At 37.5% G+C, this 27,916-nt stretch overlaps 3 protein-coding genes and 1 long non-coding RNA gene across 8 annotated transcripts in view; 3 read left to right on the top strand and 1 right to left on the bottom strand.

The window, feature by feature from the left end:
* chn1 (chimerin 1) overlaps positions 1 to 5,986 on the top strand; it is a 38,205-nt gene extending 32,219 nt beyond the window's left edge. Inside the window, exons 9-13 of the mRNA XM_083536030.1 lie at positions 2,273 to 2,446; positions 2,860 to 2,937; positions 3,942 to 4,079; positions 4,462 to 4,567; positions 4,681 to 5,986. Of these exons, the coding sequence (XP_083392156.1) occupies positions 2,273 to 2,446; positions 2,860 to 2,937; positions 3,942 to 4,079; positions 4,462 to 4,567; positions 4,681 to 4,852 (668 nt within the window). The 3' untranslated portion in view covers positions 4,853 to 5,986. The remainder of the gene's footprint in view (positions 1 to 2,272; positions 2,447 to 2,859; positions 2,938 to 3,941; positions 4,080 to 4,461; positions 4,568 to 4,680) is intronic.
* A 4,992-nt stretch (positions 5,987 to 10,978) lies between these two features.
* On the top strand, positions 10,979 to 19,592 carry LOC310724326 (acetylcholine receptor subunit alpha). The gene is made up of 9 exons (XM_083538171.1): positions 10,979 to 11,185; positions 12,363 to 12,505; positions 12,680 to 12,724; positions 12,860 to 12,969; positions 14,339 to 14,534; positions 15,069 to 15,306; positions 17,163 to 17,386; positions 18,790 to 19,029; positions 19,206 to 19,592. Exons 1-9 carry the CDS (start codon positions 11,140 to 11,142, stop codon positions 19,332 to 19,334), a joined length of 1,371 nt encoding a protein of 456 aa, XP_083394297.1. The 5' UTR covers positions 10,979 to 11,139; the 3' UTR covers positions 19,335 to 19,592.
* Positions 19,593 to 20,445: 853 nt separating this feature from the next.
* On the top strand, positions 20,446 to 27,794 carry wipf1a (WAS/WASL interacting protein family, member 1a). 5 transcript variants are annotated; one of them, XM_083536740.1, is made up of 8 exons: positions 20,446 to 20,575; positions 22,795 to 22,875; positions 23,247 to 23,376; positions 23,503 to 23,622; positions 23,728 to 24,606; positions 24,730 to 24,915; positions 26,922 to 27,017; positions 27,186 to 27,794. In XM_083536740.1, exons 2-8 carry the CDS (start codon positions 22,825 to 22,827, stop codon positions 27,236 to 27,238), a joined length of 1,515 nt encoding a protein of 504 aa, XP_083392866.1. In that variant the 5' UTR covers positions 20,446 to 20,575; positions 22,795 to 22,824; the 3' UTR covers positions 27,239 to 27,794. The 5 variants fall into 5 exon arrangements, with proteins under 5 accessions (XP_083392866.1, XP_083392865.1, XP_083392869.1 ...); XM_083536739.1 differs by having other exon boundaries at positions 20,456 to 20,571; positions 22,791 to 22,875; XM_083536743.1 differs by having other exon boundaries at positions 20,491 to 20,571.
* LOC310723553 lies at positions 21,061 to 21,208 on the bottom strand. Its single transcript, XR_014532719.1, has 2 exons — positions 21,160 to 21,208; positions 21,061 to 21,122 (listed from the first exon to the last, which is right to left on the bottom strand). It is a non-coding gene; the product is annotated as an uncharacterized lncRNA (long non-coding RNA).
* Positions 27,795 to 27,916: the final 122 nt, after the last annotated feature.

The raw sequence follows: 27,916 nt of genomic DNA, 5'->3' as shown, positions 1-27,916 counted from the left end.
TTCAGTCCCCAAAACCAATATGGGGATCTCTGTGATACGCTCCCACTCCTTTTTTTTTTCTTTTTTTTTTTTTTGCACGAAGGGAAATTCCGACTGTATTGACTGTCTGCAAGTAATAAGTAGAGCAGGGATTTAGCCCAATATCACTGATCCAGCAGAGCACACCTGTCAGTATAAACCCAGTAGACAGGTGTTAAAGCTAATATTTCAGGCAAAAAATAGACTTCAACAAAATCTTGTGGTGTCGTAAGAGAGTATCTTTGTGTGTGCACACTGTGTCCTGGAGCTTGGAGCTCAGGTTAATTCACGGATAAACAAACGCACACACACAGATTTATTTTATGAGTGCGCATCTGTGTATGTGTGCAGGGTAGGAGCCTATCTGTGTCGTCGCCCCCACCTGGGGGCTTAAGGGTCATCTAGCACTAGTATTCTGTACACGGGATCAGCAGACCTTAGAGGATAAAGCGAATCTATTAACCGGTGCCCTCTATTACTGCGCCTGTCTCGCACTCTTAAGAGATCCTTCACTCTCTTTCATACAGTAATTACATTTCTCCATCAATGAATATAAATGAAGGCAGCAATACTCCAGGGGCCATTTTCAATCTTTAATTTTGAGTCTTTAGAATTTGTATCACTGATGCCATATTCAGTACTTTTATTTTGAACAAGGGTGTACCATATTGCTAAATGTAATTACAGCAAGTAATGGGGAAAATTGTTTTCTCCAGCTTTACTCGGTTTAAAAAGATGGCATGCAGTGGGAGATTGAATTTAATGATCAGTCGGTAAATGAAAGGGGTCGGGGTAATCATGTTATCGGTGCTTGGTAGAGTAATGTGCCGCGGCCGTGGCGAGCAGGTTTTCAGCACCCTGACACTAATGTTGTTTCCAGTTTGTTCTGTTGTTTGCTTCAGAATGGAAGAAACACATGGTGGCTGCAATTTATCATGCCACGATTATCATATGAATAATGTTGATTAAAGAAATTGTGTGGGTGTTTATTTGCGTACAAATCTCCAAGCTGGCCCTTCAAATTCGAGTCAGACGGAAAGAGCAGAGAAGAGAGCTTTGAAATTCTGTCCCATTTCGAGCTGGAAATGAGGTCTAGTGTAGCCTGCAGCACAGAGAATATCTGTCTGCTTGATTATCGTGTGTGTGTGCGGGATTGAAGGCGATTGAGGTGTGCTGCGCTTTTCTCTTTCTTTCTCTCTCACTCCTTCCTCTCATCCTTCAGGCCACATTGTTTTCATCATAGCTCTAATTCCCTAATTCTCCCAGAGAGCTTAGCTTACACAAAGCAGCAGCGGTTGAGCGTCTGCCCCCAGCTCCGAGCACACCACCGCTCTGGCTTTTACTTCACTCAGCTCTTCTTTATCTTGGGTTTTTTTTTTTTTTTTTTTTTCTTCTTCTTCTACTACCCACATGCTACCTGCTCTGGAGCAGCTGGCCTGTTTAGGGAGCCATGCATTATATATTAATGAAGTAATTTGCCTATATTTGCATAACTCCTAGTACTGTCTACATTTTGAGGTGAAGGAAAGTGCTTCATGTCTGCACAATTGGACTTATAGTAACACTTATTTAATAGGATATTTTGACCTTATTTCCCAATGTGTGACTATAAAAAAAAGGAAAGGATTGATTATTTGTTTGATGTTTAAGATATACACGTATGGTTTTTATTTTTAAATCACATTCTTTTTAAACAAATGATTTTTAATTGAGGAATGCGTTGCTCATTGGCTACTGCACTCCATGACCCATAAACGTATCCTTGCCCATAAACAGTAGCTCATGTATTTATTTTTTATCAGATGCTGTGTTTAGACCTTGCAGCTTCCTTTATGGTGAGACAAACAGCATGCTAAGGAACCAATCAGAAATTGATATCAGAGTTCGGTGCTCATTGACAGTTTAGACAGATATTGATTATGGGGAATGAAACCTCAGCACACTTGGTGAAAAGAATTAACTCGGTGAGCTCTAGGTAAAGGATATGGGCAATCAATAAAGGTATTAGACTCAGACTGCTGCGCTCCCCAGCAGTGGGGTTCTTTTAACTCAGCATTTGCTGTTGAAAATGTTCATTTACACCTATTAGGCATTCTTTTGTGGGATTTTATTTTATTTTATTTTATTATTTTTTTTGCAGGCATCCTGAAACTGATTATGATCAGAAAAATTGTAAAATGACTTATGGTCAGTCATGATTATTTCAGTTCTTCCATAGACTACAGAGGCACTTTGTTTCTTTTGTTTATTGCAGACTGTGGCCTGAATGTTCACAAGCAGTGCTCCAAGATGGTTCCCAATGACTGTAAACCAGACCTGAAACATGTGAAGAAAGTGTACAGCTGTGATTTAACCACTCTAGTAAAAGCCCATAATTCCAAGCGGCCCATGGTGGTGGATATGTGCATACGAGAGATCGAATCACGAGGTGAGCGCTCTACCTTTTAATGTCCACTGTGCTGATGATTAACAGAGGATCAGCCTAATCTAAACTGTTTAATTTTTAGTTTTATACCAGTCTCATAGCACAATAATATCTACCTAGAAGTTCCTGTAACAGAATATGGATTTATCTGTAGTTTTCATTTTGAATTGCCTTCCAAATGAAATAAGTCTTTATTTTAATTTTTTTTTTTCAGTGGCAGTTTAGCATCATGCTGTACGTTAATGCATGTCATTAAACAGATGGTTAATTGTTTGAATGGCTTTGGTTTACATTTCAAAACAACCGCTCCATTAGGCGCACCATATGTTAAGTAATGTACAGCTTTGTCTAATGTGAATGAGATCACTAATGAATTACTGAATCCAGATTTTACACCGAACTCGATTTTCTTCCAGGTCTGAAGTCTGAAGGTCTCTACAGATTGTCCGGCTTCAGCGATTTAATTGAAGACGTCAAGTTGTCCTTCGACAGAGGTACGCTTCGCTTTTGTGCACACGGAACGCGCTCGCAAAAACGTCTGTTTCATGCCTCCTCGGTTCATTACACTTAGTTCTGATGAAATACAGTAATTGAGTCGGAAATCTGCTGCGTGCCTGTACACAGCTCCCCATGAATAATCTTTCTAAAGTGTTAAACACCCACGTGTGTTCGCAATGCAGATCTTTTTAGGTCACTCTATGTAAAAACAGTGGGAACACAGTGTGTTTTGGTCCGCCTCGGCAGCCTTGATCTGCTTTGATGTGAAAGCGGCACAGTTGCATGAGGATTATGCTCCATCTGCACAGAAGTGTCGTGTCCTCGGGAGCCCACAGTTCTGGCAATAGATACCCAAATTCAGGACAAATGGCAATGTCAGTGACTGTTTAGCCTCTATACAGAGACAGAGACAGAGACAGAGAGAGAGAGAGAGAGAGAGAGAGAGAGAGAGAGAGAGAGAAGAGAGAGAGAGAGATGGGTAGAGCATACTAAAAACATGAGAAAAGGCTTCTGAGGTGAGATTTAAATAGAATAAAGAAAAGGCAGCTTTTGGGATGTGTTCCAAATAGGGAAATAATAAATTAAAAAAAAAAACCTGTTAGAAAGCTTAAAACAGAAGACAGAAATGTAAGGATTAGTGACAGATGGAATGAGGAAAAGATTTGGGTTTGCGAGATGTGAAAGCAAGCGGGTTAGAACCCATAGAATTGTAAGGCAGGCTTCTAGCATTGTATTGAGCATTGCATTGTATTGGCCAGAAATGCAGTGGCAGAACACTTCGAAATCCAGCTTTCACACACTTGCGCTGTCCAGTCGTTGCCAGGGTCACATGACTCCACACAAAGCTATGCATGATAAATCAACTCCCTATCCTCTTGGTGCTTGGCATCCTCTTATCTCCCCAGCCATATTTGTGGGAAAACCATATTTTTTTTCTTCTCTACAGTGAACCCTTGATAAAGCATGTCATTATTCAGTCTCCTTTCTGCTTTGTGTGTAGATGGGGAGAAGGCAGACATCTCAGTAAACACATATGAAGACATTAACATCATCACGGGTGCTCTTAAGCTCTACTTCAGGGAATTGCCCATTCCTGTTATCACTTACGACGCATATCCGCGCTTCATCGAGGCTGCCAGTAAGTCTTTGTCTTTTTCAGACACACACACACACACGTATGCCATGTATGTGTCTGTGTGCTTTGAATAAATGCAGATATGCTGACTTGCTTTTCTGTTTAACTCCTCAATCTCAGCATCTCAATTTTCTTATTGCTTTGTATGCAGCTGGTCACTCATATATTTGATTGGATCTAATCTATTGGATATAATATAGAAAAATACAAACATTATATGTAGTATGAAAAACGAGCATGCCTCAGTCAGCCACCTAGTCTCGGAGACGGTCATTATTAACTATTTGTGCCATACAAAAGCGTGTTCAGTTTTGTTCCTGTCCATGTGCATCTGCTTACTTGTGTGTAATAGAGCGTGTGTGTGTGTGTGTGTGTGTTGAATCAGAGCTGACAGACCCAGATGAGCGCCTCGAGTCACTTCACGAAGCCCTGAAGCAACTGCCTCCTGCTCACTGTGAAACTCTGAGGTATCTGATGGGTCACTTAAAAAGGTGAGGAGAGCCATTGGGTTTGATTTCCTGTTATGATCTTTACCAAAGTATCTACATTTCTCTTATTACTCTAGCCTAGAATTCTGACAAATAATATGTGGGTGTGTTTCTAGGGTGACCCAGAATGAGAAGGATAACCTGATGAACGCAGAGAATTTGGGGATCGTGTTTGGTCCCACTCTCATGCGCGCTCCGGACCTCGATGCCATGACGGCGCTAAACGACATTCGCTACCAGAGGCAGGTGGTCGAGTCTCTGATAAAAAATGAAGACATCCTCTTCTAGTCTGTTTATCATCCCACCTCCTACGTGAAGGAACACTTTTTTTTCCCCTAATCATGGACTGCAGCTTGTGCTGGGGTTTTTTGTTTGTTTGTTTTTTGTTCAAAGACTTGAAACTGAAGGACCATTGTATAATAGTCCATTCTTCCCACATCTGGTGGACCAGCTCTAATTGGTTAGCGCTCTTTTTTTTTTTTTTCTTGTGTAAAGGGCGTGGATTATGTAAATTAAATTTGCATGTCTTCCTCCCCATTTTTGTCGGGGTTTCGGTAACTGAACAGTGGCACTCTGCAGAGCCAGAGTTGTTCATTTTGTGAAGGTTTAGAGGTTACCGAGGAGTAAAAAGCTAACCTCGGTGTACTTCTGCAGCATGTGATGAAGCTTGTGAATATCTGACACGTTGTGACTGTACTTTTATTTGTACCATGTTTGTACTTTAGTTCCTATTTGCCAAACGGGTTTTTGTGTTTTGTTAGAAACTGTAAATGTGATCTTTCCCAGTGATTTTTTTGTTTATTTTTTGGTGACACTTTACTTGAAAAGCTCAAAAAACAAAAGTAGTTGTAGAAGGCAGTAAGTTGTAAACAAGAAACTTCAGTAAACTCATTGTAATCTTTCTAGTAGACAGATAACAGTACCGGCATGTATTCATGTGGTGAAATCCAGCTGTCTTATTCTTAAATTGGATCAGATTTTTATTTTGTAATTGCTCAGTTGCTTATATCATTCTCTGTATGCCCAGTATTTAATATGAACTTTTTTCCAGTTTTAATCATGTACCAAGTATCTCATGGATGTCAATGTTACAACACTTATCGATAACTCTTCAAGTAAAGTGTCACGGTTGGTTTTTCTTTTTTTCTTCTTTTCCTGTGACTTTTTTTTCTCTCTCGTTTCTGTCTCTGATCTGCCTTTTTCATGCAGTACCTCTTCACGTGACTCTCCAGAGGCTCTTCAGCTCTACTGATGAAGGGCATTACAATCTGTTTACTACTTAGTGTCTATATTAGTAGTCTGGCCTTTACAGAAATCTACTGCACTCTACTCTGAACAGAACTGGTTGGTGTTTTTGGTTGTAATATTTCGGTATTTTATTAAATATTATGGATTAATTTATTAAATGTCGATTTTAGAAATTTGGTTCGTGGATTGTTTTATTTAATTATTTTTTTACAACTAATATGCTGGGTTAATTCTGCAAACCTTTCATAGAAATTGGCATATTATTGTTTTGGGAGCTTGTTTTTTTTTTTTCTTTTTCTTTGCAAAGCACATAATTAGCCTTTTCAGATGGTGACCTTGATAAAAGGTCTTGGACATACTGTGTATGCATGTTTACAGTGACGTCTGACGATCTTTGTGCTTTGATCCACTAAGCCCTCTGGCCTGGCGTCAATCACACTGATTAGTATCGAAGCAACATCACCTCAGGCTGCATTCCTCCCCCAGTCCCTGCCGCTGCTGGCTGCATATGCAAACCACGTGAGGGAGGATTCACATGTTTTATTTTTAATTACTGCTGATGGCTTAGACTGTCTGCAGCATCCAAAACACAGAGATGATTTTTCACACACTGTTGGTCTATTTTAAAGAGTCTTTACTATTATAGTGCATATTTTGCTCATTTTGGCCTTCTTTATTTTTCGAAAGAAATTCCTTAGCAGTAGTTCCTTACCATGTGACCTGATTGTGATTGTCGTGATTCAAGGGTAAGGAAGAAGAGACAGATTTATTTCTTTCCATATTGGAAGCTGTTAATTTTCTATATAATCTCATTCAATTGCAACACATTGTTCTGTTAGTTAACCATAAAAACAGCAATCTAGTTTAGGCTATTAATAGCCATGAAGCGTTACGAGCCCTGACCGGTTCCCTTATTAATGGCTTTGTGTCTCTTTATACTGTCTGCCACTATGTCAGGTCTGGTGCTAATGCTGTCTGTTCTTCTCTCCCTGAAACTTTAAAACCAATCGATAGGACTGTTATTTTCACTCTGATTATTCTGTAAGAGTAAGTCAACATATATTAGATGTTTTAAGGTGTGTTTGTGTGTGTGTGTGTGTGTGTGTGTGTGTGTGTGTGTGTGTGTGTGTGTGTGTGTGTGTGTGTGTGTGTGTGTGTGTGTGTGTGTGTACGTGTATTTATTGAATGGTTGAGATTTTATTAACCCACACAATAGAAAGTCAATGTCAGGGTAATAATTAAATATCAGTCATAATACAATCCCAATTCTCTGCGCCTTGACAACTGCTGACATTATTTTTGATTTTCCAGTTTCCTCCTCGTTGTGTGTTAATTTGCCCACTGGAGCTTATTGCTGCACTCCTGAATGACGGCTTCAGCTTATGGGGGAAAGGAGAAAAATTATAGCAGTCACATTTTTTGAAAATGATTTATTGTTTTTGTGCATCAGTAATCCATCTGTGTTAATACCACAGAAAGGCGGACCTAAAAGCCCATTTCACCCAGCCTGCCTCTGTGTTAATGCCATGGTGACTGAACACTTATCCACACATCTAATAACATCAAATTAAAAATGATGGGTTTACCGTGCCTTTTTTACACTAATGAGTTGGAATTCTGTCAGTGTGTGTGTGTGTGTGTGTGTGTGTGTGTGTGTGTGTGTGTGTGTGTGTGTGTGTGTGTGTGTGTGTGTGTGTGTGTGTGTGTGTATGATGGCTGGTGTAACTGACCTTTCTGTGTCAAGTCTGTGTGGAATTCCTATGTACAGAGAGCTGCCCTAATGCTAATGTGGACCAAAGGATTCAAAAGAGCCTTGCATAATGTGTTCTTGACCTCAAATGCTCTATTTTTCCATTATTTATTAGGCATTTTTTTCCTGCCATTTTTTCTTTTCTAATCTTAACCAGTTTAATTGTTAGCATTGTTACTGAGCAAAGAAAAAAAAAAAAAAAAAAAAAAAAAGTAAAAATCTCAGTTGTAATGAATGTCCAAGGGACTTTGCCCATAAAACAAAAATTAAGCTTTTTAGTCAATAAAGTCAATAAAGCTTTTTAAAATGCATCACCAAATGCCAGATTAAAATGACAATGTTATACTTTAAGGTCTTAGATGAGACATCTAAGCTTAGATGAGTTTCATCAATAAGCAAATTGTTGTGGTGCTAGAAATGAAGTCTAATACACACTGTGTATTAGTATTACAATGGGATGCCAGTCTGAAAAGAGAGAATTATGCAAACTTGGCACTTAATTTACTAACATTTTGGATTACGACTTCATGAATGTATTATAAAAACTTTCATTGTGGTAAGTGGTAACTGAGAAAAATGGGGTTTGCTTCCTTTTTTTTTTTTTTTTTTTTTTTAGCTCTGGGAATGTAGTGCAGTGTAATTACATATAATTGTATTTGGCTTTTACTTTGCTTTAAGGGATTTTAAAGCTGAGTGAACTTCTGGGTAATTTTATAAAATGTTATTTCCGTGTCCTAGGCACAAACTTGGAGGCACACAATTGTATAGGATGTTTTCTTTTAAATTTTCCCTTCACTTGAACTAAGAGACCCAAAACATTTCCAGCATGACAATGCCATGTGCACAAAGCAAGGTCCATGTAGATGTGGTTTGCATGGGTTGGACTAGAAGATCTAGAGTGGCCAGCTTTCGAGCTATAACCTCAACCCTACAGAACACCTTTGAGATGAATTACAACATTGACTACATTGTACAGTACTTGAATTTACTTGCAGCCTTGTGACTGAATCTCCACAGCCACACTCCAAAAGCTAGTGGGACATGTTCCCGGAACAGTGGAGGTTATGGAAAAAGGCAAATGAGGCCTAATTGTGGAATGGGATGTTCAAAATGCATATATTAATTTTATGATCATGTGTCTACAAACTTTTGTGCATATTTATATGTGAATGATGTTCTCTGTAGTCTGAATGATGATGGAGTCCATGCGTGTGCAGTATCTAGTAGAGAGGTGAACAGGAGTGTCAGGATGGGAGTGTGTTGGATATTTAGAGACTGAAATCTGAAAAAGTTTTGTTAGTGTCAGTATTTGGACTGTGCTCTAGTGCAGGGACTCTGGCATCAAGCTGAGATCGGATGGGTTCAGTGAGTCTGGAAGAGTGTTTATTTGTGCCAGCTGCACTCTCTCAGCCTGGCTAGATTTTTTAGAATGGGGCTCTCCTCTACCTTTGCTCTCTCTGTCAAGGGCAAACGGGTTTAATCCTGCCAGGAGAGAGACATGTGGGACTGAAATTCAGGTGGCAATGTGTTTGTGTGTGTGTGTGTGTGTGTGTGTGTTGGGCAGTGAGTGTGTGAGATACTGATCTCTCTTAATTCTGCAGTTGCCAGATCTGCCACTCTGTCTCTAAATAAGATGAATGATGCAGGGCTGTGAGTAAAGGATTGACGGGGGGAGGGAGACAGGGGGAAATAGAGTCTGCTGGAGCATGGAGGGGGGTCTCTGTGTGGGGAAATTATTCCTGTCTGCGAAATGGAAGGTTGTGTCAGGACAGGGGCTGTGGCAAGGGCAGGGACTATTCAGAAGAGGCTAGCGATTAAATCCAGCCAATCATACCCGAGACACAAAATGTGTGTCTGCCGAAAAGTGGTCTACAAACCTAATGGATAAAGTGTGTTGAATCCTTCAGGAGGCATCAGAACTAGAAGGGATGGGGCATTAAATTTGTGGATGAGGCAGGTGTGAAACCAAGGAAAGGCACAGCGATGTCAGGCTCAGCCATCTGGAAAAGGCAAATCCAAAGCTGTGGCCTCTCAGCACCAGCTTGTAAAAATGATGGAGTAGGTCATGATCTAATATAATGCCCTCATTCTAACTGGGACTTTTGGCTCAAGTATGAATCTAAAAAATGTTATTAAAAAGAAATTCTTGCTGCAGCACCATGACCTGGTATTTTTGGAATAGAAATAGCACATTTCCAAACTGATCTGATCATATCATATCATATATATATATAAAATACATGTGGTTAAATTACTTTAAATGAGTTAAAAAAAAGACTAATTTCCACATTATTACAAAATTATGTTCCCAAAGGCAGCCATTTCTTAGTCATAGAATAAATTATCTAAAAACTTATTTCCAAAAAAGTTGAGACACTGTGTAAAATGTAAATAAAAACAGAATGCTACGATTTGCAAATCTTATAAAACTATATTTTATTCACAGTAAAACCTCGGAAAAATATCAAATGTTTAATATGAGAATATATACCATTTTAAGGGGAAAAAAAATAAGGTAATATTGAATTTAATGGCTGAAACACGTCTCAAAAAAGTTGGGACAAGGCCATGTTTACCACTGTGCAGCTTCCCCTCTCATTTTAACAACAGTCTGTATATGTCTTTGAACTGAGGAGACTATTTGCTGGGTTTTAATATATATTACATATATTAAATATAAATAAATATATTAAATATATTATATATATTAAAATTATATATTGTTCCTGTCATGTCTAATGCAGGATTCGAGCTGCACAACAGTTCTAATTTGTTGTTTTTTTATAATTTTCATTTTCCAATTGACCAAATGCTTTCAGTTACTGAAATGTCTGGACTGCAAGCAGGCCAATTCGGCACCCAGACTCTTCTACTGCAAAGCCATGCTGTTGTAATAGATGCAGTATGCAGTTTATCATTGTCCTGCTGAAATATGCATGGCCTTCCTTGAAAAAAACAACACAAAGCATATGTTTCTCAAAGACCTGTATATACCTTTCAGAATTGATGATGCCTTTCCAGATGTACAATAGGCACCAATACCATCCCATCCCATACCAACAGAGAAGCAGGCTTCTGAACTGAGCACTGATAAAAAGCTGGATGGTCCCTCTGCTCTTTAGTCCAGAGGATGTGGCATTCATGCCTTTCAAATTTCAAATTTTGATACTTTCTTTAAATTGAAACACTTCCTCAATTTAAACATTTGATATGTTTTCTATGTTCTATTGTGAATTAAAAAAAAAAGTCATTTCATTACATTTTTATGTACATTTTAGAGATATTAGAGATAAAATAAGTATTTTTTTCTGTTTGTTACTTCACTGTATTTAGTGTACCTGCATACATGCATATATTGTATGTGCTGAGTTACACATGAGAAAGGGATTAAGGTATTTGGTTTCATGTGCTACACAGCAGATGAACTTGACCCTGCAGAGAGCTCAGTGAGAAACGAAGAGAGACGGCGAGACAGCCATAGGATTCATTTATCAAACCAGGAGGGGTTGAACAAAGTAAACTGGTGTTTATTGTATTTAGTCATTTGAAAAGAAAAAGTAGGTTTTTTTCTGTTGACATGAATTGGCTTCAGTTGGTTCCTCTGCTCCTCACTGTCTCTACAGGTACAGTCTGGCATGTGTTTGTCTGTAACTGAATGTGAATTCACAGTCAAATATAAATAAACAAAGAAGTAAATAATGTATAAGCATGTATTTAGATTAAGTTTTTTTTAATGTTACCACAAATAAGCTAATTTTTAGTTGCACACAAAATGTATCACATTTAACAAAATGCATAATAAGCATAATGTGTAATTGACAAAATATACAAATTGACAGTAGCATGAAGGTTTGTGGATATTAACTGATCCTGAACTAAAATCTGGTTACATATTTACTTAATTCATTACATTACATACATAATATTGATGATAACTAATCCAGAAATTAAGCATATAACCATAATATTTGAATGTAATAATGTATAAACTCAAAGGTAAAGGAAGGGTTGTAATGTTTGTTGGCAGTTTGAGAGATGGAATATCACTCTGTTTTTAGCCTCTATGGCATTCATTTGATTGACAGCTTCAGATGTTCGAGTGACTCTTACTGTCTTCTTTACTGCCCTTGCGGAGATTATTGCACATCTACAAATGATTCTGACAGATTTATATGTTTAAGCAGCACTCTTAATTGAAGGATAAGTATATAATAACAATAATTAAATCATTTCTGGTTAATAATTACATAAAGTTACTTATTTAAATAAATGGCTTATATAAATGTATTTTGCATAAGTATATTATTTTAATGTGGGCCTTGTCACTTAACTGGTCAGATAATCTAAATAAAAATGTAAATGAAATATTAAAGTTCTGATATGCTGATATGAGATACCAGTAGAAGTACAAAGAGCATTTCCGGTAACTTGAACACCCATGGAATTTTCACACGTTCGCTTTGGGCTCCTCTCCAGTGGCATGACAAATCGGGCTTCCAGAATATCAGCCATCATATCCTAAAACCCCACCTCCACTTCCACTTTAGTTTGTTTACTTGTTTGATTAGTACTCTTATTTTACCCAGTTATATTGCTTTTTATAGATCACTTGCAGTTTTATTTGTCCAGCACTTTAAATAGCATTGTTGCAAAGCATGACTAGTGTTGGTTGCCTGAGTCAGACTTCTCAGAATCAGACTTTTGAAAAACAAATGTATAATGCTTTTTAATAGTTGTTGTTTTCTCTTGAATTGTGTCAACCAGTGTTTACACAGTGGCGGTGTGTTTTGTGTTGAGCAGGACTGGTGTGCTGCTCGGAGGACGAAACTCGTCTAGTGAATAAACTCTTCACTGGCTATAATAAAGTGGTCAGACCTGTCAATCACTTTAAAGATGCTGTGGTGGTCACTGTGGGACTACAGCTAATTCAGCTTATTAGTGTGGTATGATTCATTTTCACCCAGTTGTACAGTTTTAGAATGTATTGTACCATTATTTTACCAGTGTTGTACCAAAATTTCAGAATGCACAATCGGTCATTTATATTGTTTGTATATGTCCTTCAAGCTGATAGAAAAAAAAAAACAGTAACATACTAACAGAAATTGCTCTGATAGGATGAGGTCAACCAAATTGTTACAACCAACGTACGTCTGAAACAGGTACCCGTGCTTTGATTTGAATGCATTTATATTTAAATGAGTTTACACTTAATAGAAATTATGTCTTCAAGCATTTTTGTGTGTATTTGTGTCTGTGATTTGGCATAATTAAGCAATTATTTCACTTCCCATTAGCAATGGAAAGATGTGAACCTGCAGTGGAACCCAGAGGAGTATGGAGGAATAAAAAAGATCCGAATTCCATGCAATGACATCTGGAGACCTGACCTTGTTCTCTATAACAAGTACCTTTTTTAAATATTTATTTATTTATTTATTTATTTATTTATTTATTTATTTATTTATTTATTTATTTATTTATTTATTCATTCATTCATTTATTTATTTTTTGATTGTTTTTTAAATACTGTATTTTCCGGACTATAAGCCGCTACTCTTTTCCAATGCTTTGAACCCCGCGGCTTAAACAACGAAACGGCTAATATGTGGATTTTTCTGGGTTTTTTCCCGGTTTCACAAGTTTCAAGATAAAAAACTGAACCCTGTAACATTAGACCAATGAAATTGCCGAACGGGTTCAGGTGAACCAATGAAACTCTTTATATTAAATCAGATGCGCTCCCACTGAATCAGGCCGCACCACATCATAAATATGGATGATGTTCCTCTGACGTTTGACCTGCCGCTCACTCAGACTGTCAACAGGAAATGCAAATCATTCGTCATGCTGAAAACAACCGGGCATGAAAAAACACACTTCACCTGTGTTCTGAGCTGCACGGCATCAGGAGAAAAGATTCACCGATAGCGATTTTTAAACACACGACGATACCAAAAGAAAAACTCCTGAGAGAAATTGTTGTGAAGGAAAGGAGGACGACAGTGAACAATGACTTTCTTGGTAGGCTACTGTTTAGATACAAGCCGTGTAACAGACACTGTCTTTCGTTAAAGCCTGTGTAAAGTTCATTAGTTTCAATGTAGACACCTGCGGCTTATAGACAGGTGCGGCTTATTTATGTTCAAAATAAAAATCTTTGTAAAATTCAGTGCGTGCGGCTTATATTTGGGTGCGCTTAATTGTCCGGAAATTACGGTACACGTGTAAACTGAGTAGACTGTGTGAGTCTGAGCACCTTGATGTTCTGGTGTGAATGTGTTTTTTATGCAGTTTGCATTTGATGTGCTGTGTGGCTCAAAATGAAAGAAGCAGCTCTAAAATCTTGACTTTCACATGTATGACCATTAGCAGAGATCTTAAAGAAGTTCTTTGTGTCTCCATGAAAAACATCCTTTGTTAGTACAAATAGGTCACGATATAAAAGCATGCTGTTAGAGAGTTTGTGTAAAGATTTTGTTTAGGTTTAACCTTTATATTACACATCCTTTATTTGGAGATCAACACGTGTGTGTACATTTGTGTGTGCTTTGTCTCACTAAATCCTCTTCTGTTTTTAATCGATTCTCATTTCCCCCAACCTCTTTTTTTCCACATTTACTCAGCAATGGACTTAGAGATACAATGAAGAATCTGTTTTAGAAAATAAAGTATTAAACTCTCAACCATGTTGAGAAACTGACCAATGTGTGAATTTATATCTACATTATTACTGGAGATTGTTAATGATGTATTTTTCACTCTTACTTCCAAAGTGCTGATGGTGACTTTGCCATTGTGCACGAGACCAAAGTTCTGCTAGAATATACAGGAATGATCACCTGGAACCCCCCTGCCATCTTCAAGAGCTACTGTGAGATCATTGTGCTTCACTTCCCCTTCGACCTGCAGAACTGCACCATGAAACTCGGAACATGGACTTTTGATGGAAATCTTGTCGCCATCAACCCTGTAATGGCATCACCTAATATATTGCTGATTATTTGCAAATGCAAACCATTCCTTTGCTTTATTCGTTTGTTATTAAAGAAGCAGTAGCACAGCTGTGAAAAAAAGGAAAACATCTCAGTGTCTTGCAGTACAATATAACAATACAACAATAAAATAGGAATGAAAATTAGTATATTGAAAATAAACAGTATATAATTATTTAAAATGAAAAAACATTTCTTTAATAGCAAGTTGTTTGATTTATAAAGATGTAAGAAGATGTTAGTATATGTTAGAAGATGTTAGAAGAAATGATTAAAACACATGCAATATTCATGAATGGGATTTTGTACAATAGCGCCGATCCATGCTTCTGTGAACTGAATGTATCATTCAATTTATGTTATTGATCAAACCTCAGTTAAGTCAACCTTAATCAAATCCCAGTTGATCAAATTCTGATCTATTCACACCCTGTCAGTTCATTGCTTCATAAATTGAATTGTCTTGTTTATGGCACCTCTAATACAATCGATCGTCTGCTCTGTCTCTTAGGACAGCGATCGTCCAGACCTGAGCAATTTTATGGAGAGTGGTGAGTGGGTGATGAAGGACTACAGGAGCTGGAAGCACTGGGTTTATTATGCCTGTTGCCAAGACACACCATACCTGGATATCACCTACCACTTCCTGTTGCTGAGACTGCCGCTCTATTTTATCGTCAACGTGATCATACCATGCCTCCTCTTCTCTTTCCTGACTGGCTTAGTCTTCTACCTGCCCACAGACTCAGGTATGAACATAAAGCCAGATGGGTGGATGAGTAAACAGAACAGCTATTGGTTAAAACCAATATGTTGGGTGGTTGGATGATGCAAGGTTGACTGAATGAAGCTAATTGCATGTGTAAATGACCCAAACAGCCAGCATTGAATGTCTGTGGCATTGATATATTTATGAGATGTGTGTGTATGTAGAAGTGATGCTCTGTGTTTCATCATGTCTTCCAGTCTTACTCTGCTTTAATGTATTATACATCACACATCGCTCTCAGTCTCATGATTTCAGAAGTGTTCTGCTAAATGGCAGAGTGAGATTAGGGCTCTTAATTTGATCAGATGAAACTTGAGTTAATAATCAGTGGTGTGACCGGGAATTTCTCTTGGTGCTCCATCTGTCATAATTCGTTATGCATGGTTGTACGGTTATGCATTGTTATCTGGGTTTATTGTAGAGATGTTTCTGATCAGTGATATGGTTAAATGTTTCAGTGGCTTGGAACAGTCACTGAAAGGGCACACACACACACACACACACACACACGCACACACGCACAAAAACACACACGCGCACACACACACGCACAAAAACACACACGCGCACACACACGTTAGTGTCAGTGTTGATTCATCAGATTAAGTACCAGTCTCCTTGTTCAGTGGACCATGATAAAGGCAATAGTGCAATCTCCATAATCAGCATACAGTCCTTTCTGTGTAATAGATCATGCTTGGAGAATCCTAAAGAGCTGACCAGAGCTCAAATGAACCCCTTGCTGAACTCCCAGGACTTGTCGGCTCCTGCACACTTACATTCTTCAATATTTATTTCTGTGTACCTTCCTTATTAGTTTCCCTGCAGCCACTCACTAATTCATGGAAGTTAAGATGCAGAACTGAATAAATATGCTGAGTTTCTAAAGACAGTTTGAAGCCAGGTCAACTAGCATGGCATATACATTATTAAAAATCCAAATCAGCAGACAAACTCAGGGTCAAAAGTAAGCAGGTTTTTTTTTTAATGTCAGCCAAATCCAGGAAAAAAAGAAATAAAAAATGTAAAACTGCTAAATGATTTAGGAATGCATACTGGAATAAGACACAAAGTTGCACTGAAGTAAACAGGTTAAAAGAAAACACGTTACTGAAGTGGCCTTTGTTTGGAGGCTTCTATTACAGTATTTTTCACAGAATGTCAACATGTTATTATTCTAACATGCAGAAACCTGGACATTTAGGTTCAGTTATAGTAATGGAGGTTGATCCAGGCAGCTAATTGAGATTGGACAGTTTAAGATTTATATTGTCATGTGTAGAGGTTCTCATTATGTTGTAAATAGGTGTCTATTACGATTAATTGTTAAGCCTGGGAAAAGTATGAGCATTGTGAAACAAGATAACTAAGGATTCTGTTACCCGGGTTCTAGAACAATTCTTTCTGTTTTAAATACTCTTAACTTTGACATTATTATTATTTTTTCCTGTCTATATTTTTTGCATTGCATCTGCCTACATAATGTGTTTCAATGACCAGATCTGTTTATATTTAGCACTGTAATGGCTCTTTCAGCTGTCTGCTAGCCTTCACCCTGACCTTGAGTCTTAGTATATTGTGTGAACACTATGAAAGATATAAATAGAGCACTATGCTACATTACTGGAGTTTAGAAGCTTCATATATGTATATATTTAACCTGACTGATGGCCAATCTTCTGGTAGAATTGAAGACAGCTGAAAAATATGCTGAGCTGAATGGTTGTGTTTCTCAATATCCTTCCACAAGTGGCAAATATGTTTAATTATTCGTGTGTGTGTGTGTGTGTGTGTGTGTGTGTGTGTGTGTGTGTGTGTGTGTGTGTGTGTGTGTAGGTGAGAAGATGACCCTAAGTATCTCTGTCCTGTTGTCTCTGACTGTGTTCTTGCTGGTGATCGTGGAGCTCATCCCCTCTACCTCAAGTGCTGTTCCTCTCATTGGCAAATACATGCTCTTCACCATGATCTTCGTCATTGCCTCCATCATCATTACTGTCGTTGTTATCAACACACACCACCGTTCACCCAGCACACATACCATGCCTGCCTGGGTTCGCAAGGTGGGTGCATTAAGCAAATAAAAAAAAAAAAAGAATATTGTTTGTGTTTTATGTTGCTTTTCTGCTGTGATTAAATTTCCTACTACTTTCCTACAATGTATTACACATACTGTATAATCCTGCGCCTATTAGATATAAATGAACCCTTGAGTATGTACTGTACTTGTCTTGTCCTGTGTCATCCTGACATTTTATGTAGTCGCCATTTTAAAAATGAGGGTGAGAGAAAAAGGTCATCCAGACTGAGGCTCAAAAAGATTTATATTACTGCTGAATCGTTCACCATTTTTTTTAGCAAATCCCAACAGATTTCCATTGGGCAGCTTATAACTGGGAAACAACAAAAAAAATTCTGGTTTGTTAATTTTGCAGGCATTGTTAAAAGCTGCAACTAAAAATCTATCATATCTATATAGATATAATCTATATCTATAACTAGATAACTATGAAGGTATTATGGAGATTAATTACAATTTGGTATCATAATGCATTGTATTTCTATTTTTATTGATTTTATTTATAGGCTGATATGTTGTTCAGTCATTAAAGTTTACTAAACCATTCAAGTTACCAAACACACACACACACACACACACGCACACACGCGCGCGCGCACACACACACACACACACACACACACACACACACACACACACACACACACACACACACAGTATTTTATTTTTAACCAGTGCTGCCACCTAGTGGTTTAAACAATCCGTTATTCCCGTCTGAAATACACTCGATTTGGCTTTATGTAACCAAACACTGCAATGCACGTACTAAGGTATTAGGTCAGGAAGCTGCTTCAAAGACATGTGTCTGAAAATTATTTAAAATTATTATTAGCTTTAAATGTGCTCTTTTATTTATAGGATTCCAAACTTCAAATGACCTTTCATAGGCCTGGAGTCAAAATATGATTAAGGTTTTCTATTAATTATAAGCATGTAATATTAGATTGTGATGTGCTATGAAAGTGGCAGCTATTTATTACATCTATCCACATCTTCTGTTTGAACATTTTAAATGACCACTTCTTTGGCATGTATGTGCTCTGTCTCTCACTCACACTGAAGTTAATTAGTAAAGTGGGTATATAAAATATTATTACTACATACTATTAAAGTATGTAGATAGATAGATAGATAGATAGATAGATAGATAGATAGATAGATAGATAGATAGATAGATAGATAGATAGATAGATAGATAGATAGATAGATAGATAGATAGATAGATAGATAGATAGATAGATAAATTAATTACAGCAATTACAGGTTTGGATTCATAACTAGTCTTTTTTATTTAATCCAGTAGAAATGTTTAATCCAGTTTACTTAGCACTATTATCATTAGCAAACACCAACTGGGATCACTTGTTCTTCTTCTGCCTGATCTAGATTTTCATTGAGACCATCCCCAATTGGATGTTCTTCTCTGCAATGAAGCGACCCAGTGTGGAAAAACGCACTAAAAACATTTTCACTCCTGACCTGGACATCTCTGATATCTCCGGGAAGCCAATGCCCACTGCTGTGCCTTTCCAGTCACCTATTACTAAAAACCCAGATGTCCGAAGCGCAATAGAAGGAGTAAAATACATCGCAGAGACCATGAAATCAGATGATGAGTCCAACAATGTAAGATTATCAAGTGTGATAAATTGTTAAATATTATTGTGATTAATCTTTTTTTAATTCTTAAATACCTGTCTGTATACTGTCTCACAGTTTTCTCTCTCTCTCTCTCTCTCTCTCTCTCTCTCTTTCTCTCTCTCTCTCTCTCTCTCTCTCTCTCTCTCTCTCTCTCTCACTAGGCCTGTGATGAGTGGAAGTTTGTTGCAATGGTTCTTGACCACATTTTGCTCTGTGTCTTCATGGCAGTGTGTATAATTGGGACACTGGGCGTTTTTGCCGGGAGACTTATTGAGCTCAGTCAGTTATAACCTTGTTATAATCTTAAGATAATAATTTTCATATAATACGAAGGGGCCTTTGGAAAGATAAATATGCATGCAAATTCATAATGTATAGTATAATGTTTTATTATATGAATGTTAGATAGGGAGAATATTACAAAATTGTACCATACAGATAAAAAGCAGTGCCTAAATATAGACTGATTTGTGTTCACTACTATTATCTTTGTAAGAAAATGCATAATGCTTTGGTATAAATAAAATAAAGCATATTGTTTTGTCCTAGATGCCTTAATTGTGTTTGTTTGTTGTGATTCATGTGCAATGCATATGTTTAATGAGAAGATTACCCTTTCTTTTGTTTACTTTAGTGCAGACAGGATAGCCATATTTAAATAATCATATCTCAATTCCTCTTCAAATGTGCCTCAGTTTAAACCTTGCTCGTGCTCCTTCCTCATACTGCAGTTGGGTCATTTTGCTTGTTATTCAGTATGAAGTAAACAGGTACAGGCTTACTCATTTCGCCTTTCTTAAAGAGGAAGCTGTCTTTCTTAATTCGCTTTTCTTTCCTTTACATTTGATTGAATATTCAAGCATCTCTCACATAAAGGCTTGGCCTTCTCCTGTGGCCAGGAAGCTGATAAAACCCAGACCTCACATGCTCTATAAATATAATCTTAGTTATGTTTGGCCTGTAGAGTAAACATTCTCGGTGCAGAAAAGCATTAAAGCATTAAACCATTAAACCATCAGTTCCAAATCAATACAAATGTGCTGCTAAAGATAGCTGCATAATCCAATAAACTGCAAGAATTTCTGTACCTTCAAATTGCATGTGCTCAGGCATTTATTATAATGGTTTATGTTTTTGACATCTCCTTATCTTTGCCTGTATTGCTCATTTTGTTGCTCTTTCTGTCAGTGTACTGAGTTCACCTGCTACTTTAACTGTTAACTTACTTATAAAGAATGAGAGGTAAGGAAATGAGTCTGCTGTGGTAGAAATCATTTGCATGCCCCATCTCTTTGTGAAGGACTGCTCACACTTAAACTCACACACCCTCACACACACACACACACACGCACGTACGCACGCACACACACACACACACACACACACACACACACACACACACACACACACACACACACACACACACACACACACATTTACTGATTGGTCTTCTGCATCAGAGACAGGAAGTGCTTTGGAACAGTGTGCACGACAGTAAAACTTACTTCTCTACAACTTCAATCTCGGGTGAGTCCATCCTTTCCATGGATAGATTGAGAGGAAACTCAGGAGAGAGCAGGGAGGAAAGGGAAGCTATGGAAGACAGTGAGGGTATCTCTGCCTGTCAAAGTTTTTTATTTTTTTTTCATGTGAAAGTGCTTGCATTGTTTGTCGGACTTTGCTGCAGAGGAAACTCAAAGGAGGAAATATGAATTCTTACAAAGCTACTGAAGCAGAAGGGTGGTTGCTGGTTGTTGTAGGTTAACCAGATTATCTGTTATCTTCTGTTTTCAACTGTGACAATTTCTCGCATTGTAAACCACATTTTTAAGCAACAGAAGGCATCTGAGTAAGTATGAGTGCAGTGAAATTGTATAAATAGTGTAGAATTTACTAAGTAAAATATACATAGGTTTGTGAAAACAGTTATCGGTGGAAGTCTAAAACTGTCAAAGGCAATATGATTCTATTTTATCTTATTGTTTATGTTACTCTTATTGTGTCTATATTTTAAAAAAAAAGCAGTTACACTCAGAGAACTGTAATGGGAAAGCTGCAAAAAAAAAAAAGATATTTGTCTTAACTTAATTTTGCATTCACAATTCCCACCCATACATTTCAAACTCACACAGTAATTGTAGTAAATCATAGATCTCTCAAGTTTCCAAAAGAAAAGTCTATATTTTTTATGTTCCTTGTTCTGCTAAGAACATATCCCATTTTTCTTGTGACTGTTTTAGTTCCACTTTTTTTTAACAACTTCAAAAACAGCACCTTTCTGTCTTCGTACTTACGCTTATGTATGTTTACAAATAAGGTATAACAAATATATAAATATATATAGAATAAAGAATTATCAAACAATATATTATAGGCTTCTTCATTTGGAATTATTTTAGAAGCATCCAGAACATGCTATTGCATATTACATTTTTAAATTCACAAATCTGGTCTGAAGCTGAGTGCTCTAACAGCACAGGAAATAAGAAGAGGCCTATATTAGAGTTTCTCATTAGTAGCTTACGCATCAGGAAGTTGCTGTCACCTCGGTGCAGCAAAGCATTCAGGTTTGGCTGACAAACAAAGTCATCATCCTGCTGAGATCATATACTAAAGAGAACTATTATGTTTGGTAAATGACTTTAACATGTTCTAAAAATCCATTTCTAAGCTATTTTCTATGAGAAATGAAAACATGCTTCACATAGACGGCCTATTGTAGCTGTTGTATTGTGTAGTAATGACACTCAAACAGCTACCCGAAGCAGAAAACCTTGACTTATGAGTTAGACATTATAGACTATAATCAAATAAATATAAAATAAATGTCAAATGTAAAAAAGATGGCTATAACCTCCTGTATTCCATGTGAGTTAGCAGTCCGAACAGAACTTAAGCCACTGTAAAATAAATTCAATCTCAAATAAGCTTCCATTGGAGAAAAGAGAACTTTCCCTGTTCCATTTATAATCAAACATCAAGGGTTTCTTACTACGTTGCTTGAAATAAAATGCAGAATTTGATTGACCTTGATTTGCTAATTAGAAAAAGAACAGACAGTGGAATCAAAGCTGCTCTAAGTAGAAATAAGAGGTGAACATTTATTATGTACAAAATATACATTTTATGCAATATGCAAACACAACTTGTAGCAGATGTAAAGTATTTGTCCGGCTAAATCACAGCATGCAATGGGCATGTTGTTTCTGGCCTGGGCTTGATGTGGAACAGGACAATTTAATATAATAATATATATTTAATTTAACATATGTTGGTGCAAAGGTTTTGCACCAAGTCTTTGCATTGTGCATAATAGCAGGTCAGGATCCCTAAGTCATTGTAATAAGACATTATTTTGTTTTTAATTCATCTTTATTTCTGTCAAGCTGAATGGTTTTAATTTAGACTTAAAAAGTAGCATAATAATTATTTAAAGGAATATTAAACAAGAATAGTCAATTCTTCTCATGTATTGGTGTAGGAATGAGATCTTGCAAGCCTTCCTCACAACTTATATGTGGTTCACATAACCATCTTTTGATTAACCAAAAGAATAAGTGTGAACAGTGGGGCGAGTGTGAGGTTTAAGACGCTATATTTGGCTGCAGGTTCAAAACACTAGTCCCGACACAAGACACTAGTTCTCTGCACTAAGAGTGTGTGTGTGTGTGTGTGTGTGTGTGTGTGTGTGTGTGTGTGTGTGTGTGTGTGTGTGTGTGTGTGTGTGTGTGTGTGTGAATATTCAGGTAGAGTGTGAATCAGAAGCAGAACGGACATATCATGCCTGGTCCTCCACCGCCACCACCACCCCCTCCTCCAACCTTAGCTTTGGTAAGAGACATGAGAGCATTATATTCTGCAATACACTGTGTTGTTCAAATTGTTGAAAATGTAAAATGATTTTTTGATATGTCATTTTTAATACATTAATAACATTTAGTGCATATATTTTTGTTCTTCCAGTGATTCATATTAGTCACATAAGCACATATGAAAAACAGGATTAGACATAAGATATAACACAGGATCATTTTTTGGCTTTAGAGTTCCCTTTAGCTTAGTGATTCCTAATGTAAAAGTAGATATAGCTTAAAAATGTAACACAATACCTAAAGAGCAGTTACAAACCTTTTATTATTGTAGAGATCCATCTAGTGGCAACTATATTATTTGTGGTCTCTGAAACTAATTTTCTTAAACAGGCCAATACTGAGAAACCATCCCTCTCTAGAAATGAGCAACATGGGAGAAATGCTTTACTCTCAGATATCGGCAAAGGCACCCGTCTGAAAAAAGCTGTCACCAATGACCGCAGTGCTCCAGTATTTGATAGTAAGTTCCTTAATTTAAAAAAAAATAACACACTACAACTGTACTTCAAAATTAACTATTGTATTGATGATTAATTTAGCAGTGGTAACATTATGTTTATTTTTTAACAATAATACTGTTTTACAGAGCCCAAAGGGGGTGGGGCTTCTGTTGGAGGAGGAGGTGGTGGTGGTGGAGCTCCAGCTGGACTTGGGGGACTGTTCCAGGGTGGGATGCCAAGACTAAAAACGGCAGGAGGAAGCCCTGGTAAATAATATTTCATCTTAAAAAAAAAAATCAATGAACTAAAATGTGTCAAATTAATAATTTTTCTGTGTATTGTTTTTATTATTTACATTTCTGGTTAAACAGCAAGGCCACCGATGCCCCCCACCAGTGGGAGATTCCCAGCTCCAAGTGGAGGAGCTCCTCCTCGTCTCCCTGACACATCTGGGCGATCAAACTTGAACAGGGGCAGTACTCCATCTCTGCCTGCCTCTACATCTGCCTCTCCTCGCAGTTCACTTGCTGGTGGTCCTCCGCCTTTACCAGGAGGCCGATTTTCAAGCTCTTCTTCTACACCACCATCACTGCCAGGTCGACCCCCCAGCTTTCCTGCAAATCCTGCTCCCCCTGGTCGTCAAACTTCTTTACCACCACCACCTGTTCCCTCTAGTGGCCGTTCCACTTCTAATACATTTTCCTCTGGATCCTCAAATGATTTTCCTGCTCCACCGCCACCAGTTGGAGGAAACAGGTCAACATTACCACCACCCCCTGTTCCTTCAAGTGCCCGGCCAAATTATTCCGCAGGCAGTTCAAATGATTTTCCCCCTCCTCCACCATCCATAGGAGGACATAGGGCATCATTACCTCCAGTTCCCCCTAGTAGCCACCCTCAATTTCCAGCACCTCCTTCTGAGTTAAATGATTTTCCTCCACCACCACCATCTGTTGGAGGAAGTAGAGCTTCATTTTCTGGTGAGGGATCTCCACTGCCTCCACCACCTCCATCAGGAAGTAAACCAGGAGCAAGATCTATGGTTAGTGGCCCACCACCTATACCTTCAGGAAGAGGGGACCTGCCACCGCTACCTCCTACACCAGCGAAGGAGTCGGCCAATACAACACCCCACAGGAATTCTTTTAGTAATCCACCACCTGTCCCACGACCTGGGGCTTCTGCTCCACCACCACCTCCACCCAGTTCAAGACCACCACAAGCAGGAAGATCCTCATCTATACGATCTAGTATGACCGTGGTCCTATTTGCTAATTTACATTTTTTTTTTTTTTTTTTACTTTATTTATTTGTAGCCACATTTGTGTAATGTTTCACGATATCATTTAAACATTTGGATTTTTTATTTTCAGATCCTCTTCCACCTCCACCTTCAGGGGACAGCAGAGGAGGTGCACCACCTGCACCTCCTCCTAATCACCCTAGTCGAGGTGCTGGCAGACCTCCCCTTCCTCCAGATAGGCCAGGGGCAGGAGGGTTCCCTCCTCCTCCCCCTTCAATGGGCAACGGTTACCAGAGCTCCCCTCAAAACAGCACAGGTATGGATTTGTTCATACTTTAGGAAGTTAAACATAAGATAAGTTGATTAAACAGAAGTAGACATGACATCTGCTTGGTTTAAAAGTAAACCTGCACCCACATGGGCCCTTTGTAATTAAGATTGGACACCAATAATCAGTAATTTTAATTAGTCAGTAGTTAGCTAATGTTAACTACTTCGAAATGTAAAATTCAAACACATATGCTCATATTAGTTTTAGTGGTCTAGCCAAAACCCTAAAGCATACATTAATATGCTATCTAAAATACCTGAACACCAGTTTAATACAGGAAGCTTTATTAATTGACAGACATGTCTGACATGCAAGTAGAAATGCCTCTTTGGACTGATTTGGTAATTTACACATATTTTCTGAGCATAGAGAGTTAAACTGACTAATATTTTTTTTTAAATCTCAAACATATAGCAGCTACCAACCTGTAAAGAAATGTAAAACTATAAAAAATTACCTATTTTTTGTTTACATTTATTCTCACATTAAAGTTAACAAGAATTTATTAATAGAACATTTAGCCAGTGACATAACCATGTCAAAAATAGACTTGTTCTGATGATGTATGGTAGTTGAGGATGACTGTAAGTCTCCTTACCTCTGTATAGCCACAATGAGATAGAAAGCCTTTAAAGCCCTGAATACCATGGAAGGCCCTGTCTTTTACATCATACAATGTAGTGGATCTATGTTGCAGTTTGTGTTTATGTATAATGTGTTGGTAAGCAATGGCCTTAAAAGTAAAAAAGCACAGTGCTAATTCTGAGTCAGTTGCTGAGTCAAAAATTCTAAGCTCCTTTTTTTATTTTATTTTTGTCAAATACTGTGTCATCAGATTTGCATTTTATGTTCACCCTTCCAGGATTTAACCTAATCCTTACTTACTATGCACTTTGTCTACAGCTCCTTTATATGTTTTTAATTGTTCAAGTAAATATCTATGCCACACTTAGAAACTAACTGGATGCACCAAAGGTGTGACATTATCTCAGGATAGTATTTAGTGTGCTAAATCTAGGGTGGCAGACCGTAAATCTGTCTGGATAAGCAGTAATTGTAAGTATACATTACAACTGGGCTCATAATTATATCTGTTAACAAGCTACCATCATGGGGCTGCAAAAACATAGTTCTAAATGTCTTTCTATTAAAGCTGCACATTGGTTGTTGCAAATTACGAGATCATAACATTTTATTAGATATAGTTTGGCCTTAACTTAATTAATGGCTTATTATCTGCATTATCTTATTTTACTTAAAGCATTATCGAATTAATGAATCTGGTATTCTTATGACTATTAATTATGTGGCAAATATAAAAGCTAGGTGACTGGGCTGCAGGGGTGTACAATACCAAAGTAAATGTAATTGTTTATTTTTTGTAGGTTTTTTTTTACATATCCTGGGCAGACTTTTACTTTAACTTCACTACATTTCAAAGTCAAATTTCTTACTTAACTACATTTTGTGAAATCAGTCATTTCTTTTTATTTATAAGTGGATAAAAACTTAGCCACATATAAGGTTAGAGTGCTCACTCTTGTTTTGATTGCTTCTTGGTGGTATCTACTTAGCAACAACATAAATTTCAGTGTCAGTTTAACAGCAAGCAGAACATTTTGAGAGTAATCAATAATAAAAGTGACTCTGATTCTAGCTTGCCATAACACCCATGGCCTTGTCAGTGTTTGACTAATTAATATTTTTCTATTAATAGATTGATGTGCTAAGAGTAACATTGGAGTCTTGTCTTGTGACAAAAATGATAATAGGAACATTATAGCCATAATAAATTATAGTTCTTGGGTTACATTTGAAAGCAAATACATTTTTTACTTTTACTTAAGTGAAAGTTTAAAGGAAGCACTTTTATTTTTATTGTGTACTTCGTCCACCACTGCTGGGTTGTATGATGATTTAGTGAAATTTGTTCCTGACAGTAAAACCAAAATATTTACCTGCTTTGTTTTTTTTTGTTTTTTTTTTTTTAGATAACTGGGAGATTAGGTTTTCTTTCCACCCACTTTCTGAGCTGCCCCCACCTGAGCCTTTCATTTCTGTGCCAAAGATGTATCCCAGCAAATCTGGTAAGCTTGAGGGCAAAAGTCTGGACCACTTTATTTGGTTGATAATTTTTTGCCATATTATGTTTTCTCTGTGTGTCTGATTAATGCACTGTAATGCAAATGTGGACAGAAAAATGTATATAAATAGATTCAGAATCCTAATCCTGTAAAACTTTGTGATCTCTGCAGGATCATTACCGAGGGAAAGAGGAGCTCCTCCACTGCCTCCAGTACCCAGATAAAGTGGAAAAACAACATGCCACTGCTGTATTACTACTCAATTCTTAAGCACAGCATCAAATGAATTTTTCTGAATGTTACTGAGGGTTTTTTTTCCACATAATCTCACATTTCGCATGTGAGAGTGCTCTCTCTCTCTCCTCTTTCACTCTCTCTCCTCTCTCTCTCTCTCTCTCTCTCTCTCTCCTCTTTCACTCTCTCTCCTCTCTCTCTCTCTCTCTCTCTCTCTCTCTCTCTCTTTTCTCTCTCTCTCTCTCTCTCTCTCTCTTACACACACACACACACACACACACACACACACACACACACACACACACACACACACACACACACACAAATAAATGTATTACAATTTATTAATATGTAATATGTAGACACAATGCTGAGTAGGCATATCACTGTGCAATGTATTCAAATTATATTCTGAAAGGTTTATAAAAGTAATCTGGCTTCATTTAATTGCATTTTTAATAAAAACAGACAGACATTGAACAACATTTGATGTTCTACTGTTCTTGCTAAAAAAGGTTATAATAAAACACATTTGTTTTATTTAAACTTTGTTGAATGGTGCAGTGAATTATTCTTAAATGATGTGCACATCCAGTCGGAAAGGTAGGACTGAGTGAAATAAAATGTAATATTACATGGCAGAATTTTCTGTTTCAAGTACATAAGAG

Source organism: Silurus aristotelis (genome assembly GCF_946808225.1).
Source record: "Silurus aristotelis genome assembly, chromosome: 3".
Taxonomy (NCBI): Eukaryota; Metazoa; Chordata; class Actinopteri; order Siluriformes; family Siluridae; genus Silurus; species Silurus aristotelis.
Note: the sequence above shows the minus strand (reverse complement) of the source record. Positions and strands in the feature narration are given on the sequence as shown.

Excerpts from the sequence above, each read along its gene's own strand:
- LOC310724326 (XM_083538171.1), top strand. The coding sequence starts at position 11,140 with ATGAATTGGCTTCAGTTGGTTCCTCTGCTCCTCACTGTCTCTACAG. Across the intron at positions 14,535-15,068 it reads ATCTTGTCGCCATCAACCCT|GACAGCGATCGTCCAGACCT; the intron begins GTAATGGCATCA and ends TCTGTCTCTTAG. Across the intron at positions 19,030-19,205 it reads CAGATGATGAGTCCAACAAT|GCCTGTGATGAGTGGAAGTT; the intron begins GTAAGATTATCA and ends CTCTCTCACTAG.
- wipf1a (XM_083536740.1), top strand. The coding sequence starts at position 22,825 with ATGCCTGGTCCTCCACCGCCACCACCACCCCCTCCTCCAACCTTAGCT. Across the intron at positions 23,623-23,727 it reads AACGGCAGGAGGAAGCCCTG|CAAGGCCACCGATGCCCCCC; the intron begins GTAAATAATATT and ends CTGGTTAAACAG. Across the intron at positions 27,018-27,185 it reads GATGTATCCCAGCAAATCTG|GATCATTACCGAGGGAAAGA; the intron begins GTAAGCTTGAGG and ends TGATCTCTGCAG.